General features: G+C 44.2%; 1 protein-coding gene across 1 annotated transcript in view; it reads left to right on the top strand.

Moving 5' to 3' along the window:
* Positions 1–15,399, top strand: part of fhip1b (FHF complex subunit HOOK interacting protein 1B) — a 32,440-nt gene extending 17,041 nt beyond the window's left edge. Inside the window, exons 5-12 of the mRNA XM_074658161.1 lie at positions 2,006–2,251; positions 2,750–2,917; positions 3,590–3,669; positions 4,854–5,023; positions 7,174–8,577; positions 10,806–10,984; positions 11,399–11,561; positions 13,028–15,399. Coding sequence (XP_074514262.1) covers positions 2,006–2,251; positions 2,750–2,917; positions 3,590–3,669; positions 4,854–5,023; positions 7,174–8,577; positions 10,806–10,984; positions 11,399–11,561; positions 13,028–13,332 — 2,715 coding nt within the window. The 3' untranslated portion in view covers positions 13,333–15,399. The remainder of the gene's footprint in view (positions 1–2,005; positions 2,252–2,749; positions 2,918–3,589; positions 3,670–4,853; positions 5,024–7,173; positions 8,578–10,805; positions 10,985–11,398; positions 11,562–13,027) is intronic.
* The last annotated feature ends 977 nt before the right edge of the window (positions 15,400–16,376 follow it).

The following is a 16,376-nucleotide window of genomic DNA, read 5'->3' as shown; positions in this document are numbered from 1 at the left end:
AGGGGTCCCTTGACCTTTGACCTCAAGATATGTCAATGAAAATGGGTTCTATGGGTACCCACGAGTCTCCCCTTTACATACATGCCCACTTTATGATAATCACATGATGTTTGGGGACAAGTCATAGTCAAGTCAGCACACTGACACACTGACAGCTGTTGTTGCATATTGTTTTATGTTAAATGCAGTACCTGTGAGGGTTTTTGGACAATATTTGTCATTGTTTTGTGTTGTTAATTGATTTCCAATAATAAATATATACATACATTTGCATAAAGCAGCATATTTGCCCACTCCCATGTTGATAAGAGTATTAAATACTTGACAAATCTCCCATTTAAGGTACATTTTGAACAGATACAAAATGTGCGATTAATCACGATTAAATATTATAATCGATTGACAGCCCTACAAATAATTGAACTGAAACATAAACACATGATGGAACATAGCAGGTCATGTGAAAACATAGAAGTTCTTACATTAAATTGAGATTTCATTTGAAATGAGCCATGATCATTTAGATGAATGAACTTGTACTTTTAGATGAAATGGTAATAACCACTCAATGTCTGTTTTTGACAATATATTTTCATTTAGTCTGTAAATGATCATAAAGATATAGAAGATTGGAGTTGTGTTGTTGTAGTTTCTCCCAGCTGCCACTAGGTGTTATTAAAGAGCCACACTTTGCTGATTGCACTTTAAAATGTACTTCTACTAAATAAGACTGCACCTACACGCTGGATTAATTGTGATAGTGTGGCTCAGTGCGAGGTGAAGATGTGTGTGTGTGCACATATTTGAACATCAGGACCAGCGTTTTAGATCCAGACTAAAAATCCGGTCACGAATTACAGCAACCGAGCAACGTTTCAGATTCAGAGCTGCATTAGGAGACCGTATTTAAACGCTGTGGTCAGTGCTGTTATCTCCTCCTCTGCCTGTTCACAGGAGAGCTGGCTCAGCTATTTTCTGCTCGCCCTCCTTCCAGCAGCTTCAGTCTGACCTACTTACAGTCCCACAGAAGGACCAGTGGAGGTGGCATCAAGGACCAAATGCTCCTCTCTGACTCTCACTATATTCAGCCTGTGAATGCTCGCACATTCTAATCCCGCTTTGTTTGACTATTTTCTCTGTAGCAATAGATTCTGTGACAACTAGCCCCTCTTACTGTATGGTACTGTAAGCAGTGCTCATCACAAATACACTCCTCTTTTCTCCCATCCTGCAGTCTGAATGCTTTCTTTTTAATGAATTTTGATCAATTAATTGTTTGCATTATTATTTTCTTGGTTAACTGATTCATTATTTGGTCTATAAAATGTCATAAAATTGGTGAAGATTACCCATCACAAAAAGCCCATGGTGACATATTGAAATTACTTTCTTTGTCAGACCAACAGTCCAAAACCTAAAATATTTTTGCTTGACAAATGACATGTTTTTAATTATATAATATCTAATTAGGGCTGTCGATCGATTCAAATATTTAATTGCATGATTGTCAGTAGTTAATTGTCATTAATCGCAAATTAATCGCACATTTTTGATCTGTACAAAATGTTCCTTAAATGGAAGTTTTTCAAGTAGTTAAAGGGACTCTATATAAGAATCAGAAATTGCAGTGATTGACAGCCGCTCAGAGACCGCTCGGCTCTGATTGGTTGTTTTCCTTTGCGCGGTGGAACTGCAGATGTCATTAGGAGCACTAGGAGGAGTCACAGATTACCTGTCTCATGCACTTCTGTCAGGATATAGTGACGCTTTTATAAATAACTTATCATATTTGCTCAAAGTTACAGACCGCATCTGTAAGGTTTTATTTTTTGTTTTCATTGTTAATAAATCAAGTAATTTATCTGTTAAAATCTGCGGAAAAAAAACCCCCATCCCATCTTGCTTGGAGGATGAACACCCATTTTTACCTGATGGCTACCCGGCAGTTCAATCACCTCCTGACCTACAGCCGTCTCACCTGAAGCCTCTCCGTGTCTCTCCTCAGGTGTTGGCGACGGGCCTCAGCGCTCTCTACTCCTCTCTGCCCAGGAAGATCGAGGTCCGAGGGGACGACTGGCACGCCCTGCGGCGGGAGGACTGGATGGGCGTGTCGTCGCTCGTCTTGTTCATGAACTCGCTGGAGTTCTGCAATGCCGTGGTGCAGATCGCTCACCCCCTGGTCCGCTCCCAGCTCCTGGACTACCTCCACAACGGCTTCCTCGTACCCGTCATGGGCCCCGCGCTGCATAAGGTAGGAAAGAAGATCGCGGTTTACTCTGGATAATCACAGACCTCCCCGTCACCAGCTTACCATTTTTATGTTAGAAAATTGTTCCCATGGTTCTTTTCTGCAAGGCTCTGTACACCACAAATTATCTGCACGGCCAGATACCAGTCAGGGTATGTGAGCAAAATTGAAAAACTGACCCTGTAAGTAAAACAGGATATGGTAGACCACACAGAGGGAAGATGACCACATGTTTATGGCTGCTCTTGAGTTACTGGGAGACATTATTTATTGTGTATTTGAAGTGAATTAGCAGGAGAACAATCACGTGAACTTGTCTGTTTGCTGGACTTTTCTTCAACAGATGAGTCAGAGTGTGACTCAAAGCAAAAAACTTATGTCTAAATATTTGAAGAAATTGTCTCATCGTCGGTGTTTAATCTTAGACTTCATCTTATTCATAGCTCTCTTTTGCAGTTTTGATAAAAATGTCGGTGTGTGTGTGTGTGCGTGTGCGTGTAGTCGTCGGTGGACGAGATGATCGCCAGCACCGCCTACCTGGACCTTTTCCTGCGCAGCGTGTCGGAGACGTCCCTCCTCAAAACCTTCCTGCGCTTCATCCTGCTGCATCGCCACGACAACGACACCATCCTGGACACACTGCTGACACGCATCAGCAGCAATTCAAGGGTATAAATATATACGTGTGTGTGTGTGTGTGTGTGTGCATTTGTGTGATAGAGCCTCAAGGCCCTTACATGAACTCAGTTGTGCGGGCGGTGCGTGGGCTGGGAACAAGAATGGATTGAAAGCGACTCCGGCAGAATACAGTAGGTTCATCGGGTGTTTCAGAACAAACATGGAGCATAAATATCAACAAGTCTGCCGCATTTGTCGGGCTGATGCGTTGCACATTGTTTGTAGTCGGTAAAACAATCCACAGTGAAATGTGTGTGTGCATAATCTTACATTTCAGTCGCTCTGAGACGATCGTTTTTTGTTGTAGAGGGCAACAATGGAAACGAAACGGAAAGATTTCAGCTTAAAAAGGAAAGCTGTGGTTTTATTTTTGTAGTTTAGGTCCACCACTCACATGATCAATATTTTAATACGACTGTACGACTGAGCACAGGATTCCCACATTTCCTGGTGCACTTTTATATTCCTGGAACACACCTGGAAAATGAGAGAAAAAGTGAAATGTCACATTTTTTTGTAAATTTATGATTGGGGTAAAATTTTCAAAAAGACCCAGGTTATTTAAAAAAACAAAAAAACATCCATATTGTTTACCATATCATATGCAAATTGACATTCACATATTATCTTTCTAACTACTTGGTTTATCTGTGTGTGTTGCAGCTCTGCATGGTGTCGTTGAGCCTCTTCAGGACTCTTCTGTCTCTGAACTGTGAAGACGTCATGCTGCAGCTCGTTCTCAGGTACGTCAGGCACATCTCGGCACATCTTCCCAAGTGTTGTGTTTTTTTTAAATGACTCGTTTAACTTGCAGCAAAGGAGATAATGCAAAAACAAGAAGAATCAGTAAAAACAAAAAACGAGATACAAAAAAAAGTGAAACAAAATATGAACAATTTAAATAGAAGGAAATATTAAAAATAGGAACAATATATACAGCATCGACAATAAACAGACTATTAACACAATTGCACAAAGGGAAAAATTATATTGCACAGTGATTGGAATGAAATTTCACCTGAAAGTATTGCACAGTATGAATTGAAGTTACACCTGAGTAGTATTGATAGACAGTCGTGTACAGTATCGGGTCAGTTTTTGGTGTGTATGTATGTGGTCTACTGAGAGCAGTGCTGCTTGTGGAGTCTGGCAGCTGCAGGAAGGAAGGACCTGCGATAGCGCTCCTTCACACACTTCGTGTGGAGCAGCCTGTCGCTGAAGGAGCTGCAGTGCTGAGATGGTGTCTTGCATGGGGGTGGGAGTCATTCTCCATCATGGATGACAGCTTAACCATCATCCTCTCTCTCTCCCACCACCTCCACTGTGTCTAGGGGGCATCCCAGGACAGAGCTGGCCTTGATTACTTTATCAAGGCTCCTCCTTTCCGCAGTCGAGATGCTGCTGCCCCGGCAGACCACGTTTAACAGCCATAAAAAATGTCTGATGCCACCACAGTGTCATAAAAGGTCTTAAGGAGTGCACTCCAAAAGACCAGATAGAGTGTGCTCTGGCCTTTCCTGTAAAGTGCAGTTGAGTTGACCGTCCAGTCCAGTTTATTGTTCAGGTGAACACCCTGGTACTTGTGTGTGTCCTCTTTTCAGAATGTGGAAAAAATTAAACAAGGGGATAGTTATGTTTTCCTCACAGATGGGGAACACACTGTGTCCATATTTAAAACTTTTACTAGCATTTAGTGAACTTCCAAGGCCAGTTTTGCCTTTTTGACTTCAAGACTAAAACAGCGAACAGCCTGTGACTTTGTACTTCTTGGTATCTTCTACGTTGGTAACTGCCAACTTGTCACAGCAAGATGGAACAGCCAACAATGCCAGAGAAAGTGTGGTATCGAAAATAACTGCATTTATAAATGGTTTGTGCATTGTGTGTGTGTGTGTGTGTTTGTGTGTGCGTGGTTTACCCCCCCCAGGTATCTACTGCCCTGTACCCATGTAATGCTGAGTCAGCGTCGTGCCATCAGAGAGATTGACCTGTACGGAAAGTCTGCAGACAAGTTCCTGTCGCTGATCCCGGAGTGCTGCCGGGTGAATGCAGCGTCCTCAGCTGAGCGGGACGAGGACGGTGCATTCTGGGGCAAAGGTGAGCAACAGACATACCTGTGTGAAAAAGAAACAGTTCACACTTCTAGCTGTGGCTGTGAAGTGAACAACTATGGATATGTCTACACTTTTTTTCCATCTATTGGCTGGCACAAATTAAATAATTCAAGAGAACAAAATATTGATTTAAGTGCATGTTTTTTTTTTTTTCTCGTGACACCTGCTGGGCTCTATAGAAAGACCACATTTCTACATATATTTGACATATCAACTCAAGATGAACTTGTTGTCATGTTTTATCTTTATTTATACATGATGTTAACTCAAAGTGTAACTAAACCCCCAAACCACTTTTTTTCAGCTGAAAACAACCGATATACTGTATGGGTATTTAGTAGTGTTTCCAAAGAGTATAGAAGCAAAGAGGCGAAACTCTGGTGCTTTTGTGACAATGGCAGCTAGATGGCGGTGCGGTAGCGCTGCCGCCATTTTGGACTGAAAAAAAGCCAATGAGTCCATAGCCATGGATGTATAAAGAGACGTCTGTAAATCAGAGGAATCTTTTTTTTCAACTTCCCAGAATGAACACTTAAATATCCCTCATTTAAATCATTATGTCCTAAAAGTTGTAAAATTCCCTAAAAACTGAGTCCAGAGTTATTTTCCTCGGCACAATGAACGTGCGTCAGATCCACGGGACTGCATCGCCCTGCACGCTTATATGACACATCCCGTTCTGCCAGCTTCCTGTTAGCTGTATGCGGCTGTAATAATGGATATATTGGCTGTAATTCATCACTTTTATTTTCTTCTAATACACCCATGGGCTGTATGCTGTCAGCCTGTACCGCGGTGGATGCATTAACATCTCTGTCACCAAACAACCGGCCATCGGCCATCGGCCAGTAGCTAGTAGTGCTAGTAGCATGACATCAACAGAATTTAATGGAGTGTTAGGTTATTTAACACGCAGGATCAAAAGCACAGGACACAACCTCTTCTACATCCATGGTCTGTGGTCTGTTGGACTCCATTTTGGATCCTTGACATGGAAAAGTTTGAGATTGTGCTCAAAATCTGTGGGCTGGATTTTTTCTAACTTCCATTTATGTCCATCGCTCACTTTCTGCTCCTGTGGGAAGCAGCCGGGCAAAAAACGTTTAATAAATAAATAAGTAATTAGATAAACAGTTATAATAGTATGCATATTTATAATATTTTCATTGTTCAACTCAGGCCATTTCTCATTTAAGATATGACACAAGAATAGAAATAATTCAGTTTTACTTTTTTACTTTACTTTTCACTTTGTAGGCGTCCGGTAGTCGCTTTCAGTTCAAGATGGCAAAAGCGTAGCTCTGCTGCTCGGCACTGACGTCTCAACGGAACGAACAATTGACTTCTTAGCAATATACGTTCTTTGGTGTTACTGATGGATTCAGGTCCAAATTTTGACACTTTGGTGCAAAGTATTTTAATTATACATATTGCAATTTTATTCTACTATTAGGTGATCTGGAGGTAAACGACATATATGAGGGTAAGTTTCGAAACCAACCAACTGCCGCTTCCTGCCCTTTCCTATAAAACCAACATGTCCAACGTCACCCGTCTCTGCCCACTGTGGAAAGACGAGTAGTGAAGAGTAGCTGTTACCCTTTCAATTAGCATGTGAATCTTTTGTGCTAACCACTAGCATACACATAGCTAGTCTAGCACATCTCCTACATGTAGCCTTACATGTTAACTCAAATTCACACGCTCATAAGAGTTTATGCTGTATTTTGTCACCATAAATGTCCCTTTACAGCACTCTTACCTAACCATAATCGTTATAATGGTCAACAATAGTTGAAAGGGTGACAGCTATCACGAAACGGTAATTTAGAAACAGCTAAGTCCGGCTAAATGTTAAAGTAATGTAGATTATACAGCAAGCTAGCTTGCTAACTAGCCACCTGCTAGATGTGCTGTGCTGTGATTGTGATGGTGTACAGGTTACGGTGAATGAGCCAACAACGATGGACGCGACTGTGTGCATCTTAGCTCCTCACCCCCTCCCAGCCCTGCCCATGTTGAGGCATTTTTTTAATTTCCAGGGTAGAGGCACTTCAGCCAAAACTCTGTTGTTTAGTTCCCCTTCATCAGTGGTGTGAAAAAGTTCAGTGTCTGTATTTTGTCATCCTGCAGTGGTGAACAGTCCCAGCACAGAGTCTCCGGCCCCACCCAGACCCAGCACTCCATCCCGCTTAGCCTTCTTCATGCGCCAACAGAGCAGCGGCGGTGGCTCAGGAGGAGGAGGAGGTCCCTCCACCCCCACCAGCACGGAGCCGCTGCAGTCGGGTCCTCCCAGCTCCCACCCCATGTCCCCCGACAGCCCCATGCACCAGCAGCACACTAACACCGAGTGTCTGGACTGGGACTCGGGCTACCTGGAGTACCTCAAAGACTCCCGGCGGGGCATCGAGGTTTGCTCCTGGGCGTGCCGCGACTGGTCGGCGCCCTACGACGGAGAGAACCCCTCCCCGAGCACGGCCCCTCCGCCCCCGCCTCCCCCTACCTCCAACCCCTCCATGGCCATGTTCCCCGAGCACTTCTCCTTCCAGCAGGGAGGAAGCAGCAACACCCCTCCGGGCCAGCAGAGGGCGGCCGTCGTGGCCGCGGCGCGATCCGAGTGGAGCAGCTCGGAACGGGACAGCGGAGAGTGGGACGTCACGATAGGCAAAAACAACTGCATCAGCCTCACGCCGCGCTCCAAGAAACGCAGCCTGCAGCAGAGAGAGGAGCTCCTGCCGAAGCCTATACCTCGTCTCGTTCCCTCCTCCTCGTCGTCGTCGTCGTCTTCGGCCACCCCTTTATCGACTTCCCACCCCGCCTCGTCCCCGGCGCCTCACAATCCCACCTCTGCCATCACCGTCAGCTACCAGGCCATGTATAACGGAACGACGGGGCAGGGTGACGGGTGCTCAGACAATCGAGACAGAGGTCTGGAGGTGAAGAAAGTGAAGAGAGACTTGGGGGAACAGCAGTATCTGGATGAAAACGCGAATCAAAACGGATCCCTCGTCACCTGCTCCTCCCAAAGCTGCACCGTTCTCCCGCAGTCCATTTTTAGCAACAGCGAAATGAGCGACGCAAAATCGCTCCGCCCTAACCAGATTTCCACTCAGAGCCCCGTCGCCCAGCTAACGTCTGACGCCAAACTGCTGACCGGTGACACCTCGAACCCACGCGGCGCGTCCTCAGATCTTCCAGAAGCCAACCAACAATCCGTAGAAAGTCTCATCCAGGAGCTGCTGGAGCAGGCACCGGGAGAACCGCAGCCCCCCGGAGACTCCAACGGCCAGGGCATCAGCATCGAGGCCTTCACGCAGGAGCTGAGGGAGCTGGAGGACCGGGTGAAGGAGCGCAGCAGGGCATCCGGCCAGCAGGAGGAGACCGCCAGAGAGTCTTCTGAGCGGCAGGAGGAGGAACAACCGCCGCCCTCGACCCTGGAGGCGAAGCCGACGGGCGACGCGAAGGGAGACGGGCCTGTGGCGGGCCTCTGCAGTCCTGCTAAACCACTAAATCTGCCTACGTCTCAGCCGTACACAGGTGAGACTCACACCGTTGACGTCTTTCTGTTGCTGCATGTTTTCAACCACGACTTTTCATTTGCGGAGGGGCAAAGTGTTAAAAGTGTGATTATTGGTCGTATTTTTATTAAAGCTTATGCCCAGTTGTGCAATTATGGGTAATTAAAGGTGCTATTGATAATATTGATGATATTGATAACATTTAGCCACTAGACGTCACACTCTCCCTCCCCCATTCCAGTGCATTCACTTCATAACAAGTGGTTGCCAAGCCTTGTTAGAGGTGGGAACCAAACGTCAGATATCTTCCACAGAGATGAACAAAACATTCATTTTGGACCCGTCAAAATTTAAAGCCATACTTTTATTCAGCAGCTTTCTCAAAGCTCTGTGGATGTATTATTTTATTTTTTATTATTTGTCTACAAAAAAATTTTATCGATAAGACCTTTATGGTATTTTATATTTAGTGGCATCTCTCTTTGACTATTTGTTCCATATCCGTGTACACAGTCCAGGTTCCGATACAAAAACAACAGAAACATTTGTAATCATGAGATATTCGATGATTCTAAATCAATTACATAAGATACTCGGTCGCTATTAGAATGTGAAATTTGTATTTCTTACATAATAAGAGCCTAAAATGGATACATTATTGCCTCCACTGTTATTTCAAATACTGAATCATAGATTCCCCAGGCATAATCCTAATAATGAAGGATTTCTTATTCACTAAAATGCTGCTGACTTCTTTGTTGTTCATCTCAGTTCCTGTGTCAGTGTCATCCTCCTGAATTTGGCATTTTCAATAACGCTGTATGGGCGCGTGTCCTTGATAATAAAACAGCACACGTCTTCAGTGAGCTGGAGGAGTTTTGAGGCCATTTGGAAGTAGCATTAGCTGCTAATGCTAGTGTGATGGTACGTGTCCACAGGGATGTTTTTTATCGCGAGGCAATCGCCTCGCTTCCCAGCATTGGACACTTGATGGGCTGCCACTAGGCACCTGATTGGACGAACGCTTTCCCTCCGTGGGCTGCTGCTCCCAGCTTTCAAACCGGAACCAACATGGCGGCTCGTTTGGAAACTTTCTCCTCTTATATCACGAAAATAGTTCACTGAAATATGATTCTGAAAACATTTTATGCGAGAAATAAGCCACGCATGTGCTGAATCTGTCTTTCTTTTGGATCAACAACTGTTAGTTTAAAGGTTTCTCAGGAGTTTAAAGAGGCGGCGAGTCATGTCAGATACTCCTGATTTGCATAAAGTAGCTTAGACCTCAACTTTATGCAAATGAGGAGCGGGCGACGTGACGCTCCGTCTCTTGAATCGCGCCGCCACGCTACCAGAATGCATTGCACGGCTGCTTACATAGACAGTGAATGGGAAGCGTGGAAAGGATGGAGGCTGTGAACACGTACCATTACTCACCTTGGGTTAACTGCTTCTCTTGGTAATTTACCTGTCAGCGCACATCGCCCTCTTAAAGGAACAGTGTGTAACATTTTGGGGGATCTTTTAGCAGAAATGGAATATAATATTCATAACTATGTTTCCACTAGTGAATAATCACCTGAAACTAAGAATCATGTTTTTGTTATCCTAGAATGAGCTTCTTCATATCTACATAGGGAGCGGGTCCTCTTCAAGGAGTCCGCCTTGTTGCTCCACCTTGTTTCTACAGTAGCCCAGAACGGACAAACCAAACACTGACTCTCACCGTAGTTCTCCGACAGGCTTGTGAAACTGCAGTAAAGCGAGCCGCAGAGTGCTACTTTAACACTGTTTAAATAAGTCGCGAGGTGTGTGGTGCCACCAGCAGATTTGATCACACCTCTGTTTAAGCTTATACGGTAGTCTGAGTACCAGCTTTCGCCTCATCAGCATTTGAATAACATTTCCAGCAGCCGTATCCACCCAAAGACTAAACCGCTTTTCTCCTTTGTAATAACCTTTTATACTCAGTTTTTCATTGAGTCCTGCAATCATAGGGTTATACAGTTTTTCCCTCGCCACAGTGGCAGCTTTAATTGTCCCCATTTAACCTCTACAAGCTGTTAAAGCAGCCCGCTGCCTGTTTTTCACACTTCGACAGCCTCTACGCCACATCGCTCATTTAAAAAAAAAGCTGTCAAAAGACACCTTTGATTTCATCCCGTGTTTTGTACGCAAAGCAGCTGAGCTAAAGTTGCGTGTCGCGTCTTTCCTTTCACTGATCCATCAATCCCCTCCTCTGTGCAGGTCCGTTCATGGTGGTTCTGTTTACCAAGCTGGAGAACATGCTCCAAAACTCGCTGTACGTCAACATCCTACTCACGGGCATCGTGGCCCAGCTGGCCTGCTATCCTCAGCCCCTCCTACGCTCCTTCCTGCTCAACACCAACATGGTCTTCCAGCCCAGCGTCAAGTCACTGATCCAGGTACACCGCGCAATGCAAAATATATATTATATATTGACCCAGGAGTGCTCTCCATTGAGCTTAAGTGCATTTTATTTCTTAACAAAGTGCTGGGCACAAACAGGAGGAAATAGTTTCTACATTTCTACTTGAAACGATGACAGTCTTCTGTCTGTAGGCATAGTTGTCCATTTCCAGCCCACCTCACTTCTGTGCTAGCTTTTGTTTCCAAAAGCATCAGACCCACAATGCAGTTTCTTTTTCCATCTTCCGTTTCTGTCCATATTCTAAGATGCCTGACTAATAACTGTTACAAAAAAAAATGCACTTCAGTTTGGGAACAGTGGAAACTCTAAAGTGAAATTTAGTAACAAACACAAGCCAACTGTCACTGAAGATCAATCAGAACTTTTCCCCCACCCCGACTCCCCCCAGGTTCTAGGTTCTGTGAAGAACCGTATCGAGGCGTTTGCAGCCTCTCACGAGGACTTCCCTGCCATGCTGAAGAAAGCCCAGCAGTACCTGGTGGCCCGAGGCAAAGTGGACTGGGCTGACTTGCCTGGAGCAGTTCCCACCCTGCGGCGCTCTGATTCATTAGGTGAGCATGGAAACAGGAGGAGCTGCATTCACACATCCAGTGTGTGTGTGTGTGTGTGTCGTATGTCTTTGGTATCTAGTCAGGCAGACCTTTTTTAATACCTTCCCTATCTGGCTATTCAACCGGCATTAAACACTAACGGTGACGATATCAAACATGCAATATCGTTGACAAAAAAACAAGACTAAAATGAAGTTTAAAAACATAAAAACTTTACCAAAATCCCTCTTTATTTTCGGCACCTTCCATCGTCTCCTCCCCTCGCTCTGTCACTCTCTGTGTCTCAAACACACACACACACACACCGTGCTGCAGCGGTGGCGCTCAGTCCACACCTCAGTCCTGACTTGTGCTACGACACCGCATAGAGTTGGCGGTTTGCGGGTCAGGTCAGGTTCTGGTGGTTTATTAACGCATATGTTTGCATGTCGGTGGGTGCGACTGAACCGTGCATCACTAATGAGCACAGTCAGGAGAACTCAGAATAACTGAGTAGCAGAACAGCATTCTTAATCATTCAACTTGTGTTTCTAAATCCTATGTGAAATAAGTTTGGCTAAAATGACAAAATGATTGGTTTTGGCTAGAAGAGATTGACTGAAATGTTCAATATAATCTGATGACTAAAAAGGACATTTGACACAAGACTTATATAAAAAAAACTAACTAAAACAATTAAAGGGACTGTTTGTAACTTCTCACATGTATAAATCATTGCGAGTCAGTGTCCCATGCGCGCTCGTGCGTGGCTACGCTGTTCAGACTCAGACTCCCAACACAAACTACACGGAAGCACCAAAACCGCAAAGTTCTATCTAATGAAGCCCGTCTGTTAAACAGTGTTGGCCGCGGTCGGAGGACGCGGGGGAGACCGTAGCTTTGGTCTCCAGGACCAGAGCCTCTGCTGTACTCTGCTCCTCTGTCTGCCTGCCTGCCTTCACTCACACACCGCGCTCGTTCACGCTCTTTCGCTCCACTCTCACGTGCATGCGCGCACACTACACACTGCAGAAGAGTTAGTTTAGCTCTGAGAATATCTCGTTCATGTCTATGTAGAGCGAGCACAAGCACGAGCCCGACACTGACTTTCGTTGACTTAACGGCCACAGGTGTCGCTGTTAAAAAGCAATTTCTGAATCTTACAAATAGTCCCTTTAAGAGAGAAAAAAGTAATAACTAAAAGATGACTAAAATGTTTTGAGTTGTCTTTGACTAAAACTATGAATGATAAAAATGACTAAAATGTGACTAAAACAAATTTTCATTTTAAGACTAAGACTAATCTAAGTTAGCTGCCGAAATTAACACTGACTCAAGGTCCACTTAATAGCTTTGTTCCAGAGCTTTCAGCCATCTTTGAGCCCTGGAAAAACCGAGCATGCGGACCTCGAGTTCAGATTAATTTCAAGTCACGTGTCCTTGTTAGCACCGTGCTGATTTGTAAACTTAATGTGCTCTTGTTCCAGTGAAGAGTCGCAAGCCATCTCTCGGAGACCTGATCCTCCGTCACACCAACAGCCCGACCCGGGCTCGACACGCCGCCCAGCTGGCCCTCGCGCATGTACGCGACGGCGGCCAATCGCTGCACAGCGCCCTGTTCAAGGGCAGCGGAGGGGCCTCCGGCCTGGAGAAGCAAGCCGAGGCGCTGCGAGTGAAGAACGCCGTCTACTGTGCCGTCGTCTTCTGCGAGTTCCTCAAGGAGCTGGCCGCCCTGGCCCAAGAGCACGCCGTCGCTCTGCCTTTCCCTCACAGCCAGGAGGCAGAGGAATAGACGGCGAGCTCTTCAGCCGCCATTTCCTTTTCTTGATTAGGCTCTAAAAGCAGAGTTCTATAGGATTCTCCCATCGCCTGAGGACGGACTGGAGCGCGGAGACTTTTTCTGTCACTGAAAAGTGGGTCGCCTGCAAGACAAAAAGCAGGATGAAAAACGTGGCATTTTTGTACCAAAATCATCATAAGACATCTATAGGACACCTATAGGACACCTATAGGACTGGAAGAGTTTTTCCATCATCCGTAAACTTATAGGATATTGTGCATATCATGTATTATATTTACATTCTATACACAGAGAAATCTCTTGCGATTTAGGAGCTTGTACATACACATACCATGTCATGGTATAATGTGACACAGTAAAGCCACAGATAAAAGAAATAGGCGCACATATTGGTGCTAGTCTCTTTTCTGTTTTAAGTTTGAAAGGGTGCTTTCAGGCGGCACAGAGGAGAGAGAAGGTTTTGTCTTCGACGGAAGTCTAACAAAACACCAAAAATAGTTTGGCAGGAGAACATTGAAAGTGTAGACTCTCATCTTTTACTTTGGTCCTCTATCAAGGACTGGCCAATAGAGAGAGCTCACAGAGAAACAGTAAGTGTTCCGAGGAGCGTCTCAAGTGTCCAGTTTTCTTCTTTTTTTTTTTTTTTAAAGGCTGCACTGCTGCAAAGACTAGTCATCAATGAACGAGATGAAAAACTGGAACACACAGGTGAGGGAGAGGGCCACTTTCTCTCCTGCGAATCGAATCCGCACGGCCAACACAGACGTACTGGAAAAAACTTTGGGTAAATGAATACCATTTTTTTAAAAATAATATTTTGTTTTGTGTCTTTTGCATTTGCACCATTTTCTAGACATATCAGCGACGTGTGAGAGCAGGTGTGTCTGTGAGGTTTATTTTGATTTTAAATGACTCCTTTTTCCAAAAGGCGACGCCAACTCTTCAGGCCATCAGTAAGCCATTCACCTGTTGCCATAAAAGGGAGGCTGCGGGGATTGAAAAAGGCAGCACTGCTTTACAATTCATACCTTTTTATTGTGTGTCATTTAGTCTCTTTTGAAAGACCTGAGAGTCTGCCAGGGAAAAAAAAGCAAGAAGGGATTTTTTTTTCTTTATTTCTAGGGAGCGTTGGCATGATTTCCATTTACTTTAAACTGACATTTGAAAAAGGTCACGAGGCATTCACTGACGTTTCTTTAAACAGATCTTTGTTTGCGAGCTATGAAAGTGACGCCTGTAAGAAGCGATCTCAATTTTTCCATTTTTTAGTTTAGCTTCAAAATATTGTCTCTTTTGGATGAGACCGGCCAAACTGAACATCTCGGAACTTAACATGCTGCTATTTTTTTATTATTTTTTTAACACTAACACCCATTTTGTATTAGTGTAATAGCTACTATCTTTTCATTTCATTGTTAGGTACCAAGTATACGTGTGCATGTGAGGATGTGCCAGAGTCAGTGCCAGTGTTGTGATCGGCATTTAATTTATTTTCCCGTGTCTGAGGTTGAATGAAGTCGCAGCCACACAGTGTTAAAAGCATTTGCCGAGACAAAAAATATTTTTCTTTTTGAGCTTTTGAATTGTTGGTAATTCTATTTTTTACAGGTCTTTAATTTCTTAACAATTTTTTTTTTCTTTTCTATAAAAGGAAATTATTAGGAAATAAGGGACCTGTAAAATGTAGCATTACCTGTATGACTGCTGCGTAAAATCCATCTTAACTATGCCCATACTAGCCATTCTGTCTCCACTTTTAGCAGTAGACAAGCTGCTAAAAGTACCTGCCATCCTGCAGAGTCTTATCGTTGAAACTGAACACCACATTATGCATTTTCTTTTTGTTTCATACTGTTTCATTTTAACAAGTTGAAGCCTTCTCAGCTTGTCAAAGCCATAGCCGTCATGTTGGTAAATGTAGAGCTTCATTACTGCTGTAACTCACTTTTCTATGGAATTTCTAGACACATTTCGTAACACCCCGCAGTTTTAATACCATTAGTCGAGAGTTTCTTGCATGCCAAGTAGGGCCAGGTTTATAATGAAATAAGAATTAAATAGTGTGGAGTAAGTTTTCTTTGGTTAGTGTGATTAGTGCTGAGGCTAACTTTGGTATTTTTCAACCTGGACCATATTCATCCATGTTTCTGTGTATGAGTGACTAATGGGGACAACAACCATTTTTGATCCCAGTATTGAGGGAGAGCGCTTGCCTTTGAATCCACCCACTCCACCCAGCTGGAGTTGACCGGCACGTCTGGCATCGTGACATGGAACAGCGGTTTCTCGATTAAAAAGTGATCGACCAGTGAGCGCCGCGGGGGGGACTCACGATCAACTAACGCTGTTGAGAAGCGTTGTCGAGCTGTGCGCCATAGACGGCGTGTCTTCTCAATAGCGTTTGTTTTTACTGCACTCCGCTCCGCTCTTAAAGGGGAACTACGCCAATTTTCAGAATTCATACATGTTATTCCTATGTCTTTTAAGACGGTCCCAAAAATATTAGTAAACATGAACAACTCTCTCCAAAATCCAAAACTAGAGTGCTAAAACTCAAATGTGTGATGTCATAGGGTGTAAAGTGTGTAACTACTCTTTAGACAATGAATGAGAGAGATGTTCTAGATGACACTGAGAGCACCCAGGGGAATGTTCATATGGACTCTTCTCGTGAACACGATAAACATGACCACATTTTGAAGGCACCATAAAGCTCATTTGGGTATAAAAAAGAAAACAAACATTCTGTGGGTTCACAAAATCAGTTTGAGACTAACTTCTCTGGTTTCTGGCTTTGAGAGAGAGGAGCTCATGTTAACAGATATTGATTGAACTTTCCTAGATCATGGAAAGAACATATTTGAATTCTTCATTTCAGTGGTGTTCCCCTTTTAAAACCCCGGCAAAACCAGCAGCTACGCATCAGCGTCAACCTTAAATGCTGTTAGATTCAGGCCGATACGTTCATCTCTAGTGATTGTTTAGGAAAATCAAAATCTCTTGTCGCATCCACATTGTCGAAATCATCTAAATAT

This window comes from Sebastes fasciatus, chromosome 14 (genome assembly GCF_043250625.1).
Source record: "Sebastes fasciatus isolate fSebFas1 chromosome 14, fSebFas1.pri, whole genome shotgun sequence".
Taxonomy (NCBI): domain Eukaryota; kingdom Metazoa; phylum Chordata; class Actinopteri; order Perciformes; family Sebastidae; genus Sebastes; species Sebastes fasciatus.
The sequence above is the reverse complement of the archived record's forward strand: the minus strand, read 5'-3'. Positions and strand labels throughout refer to the sequence as shown.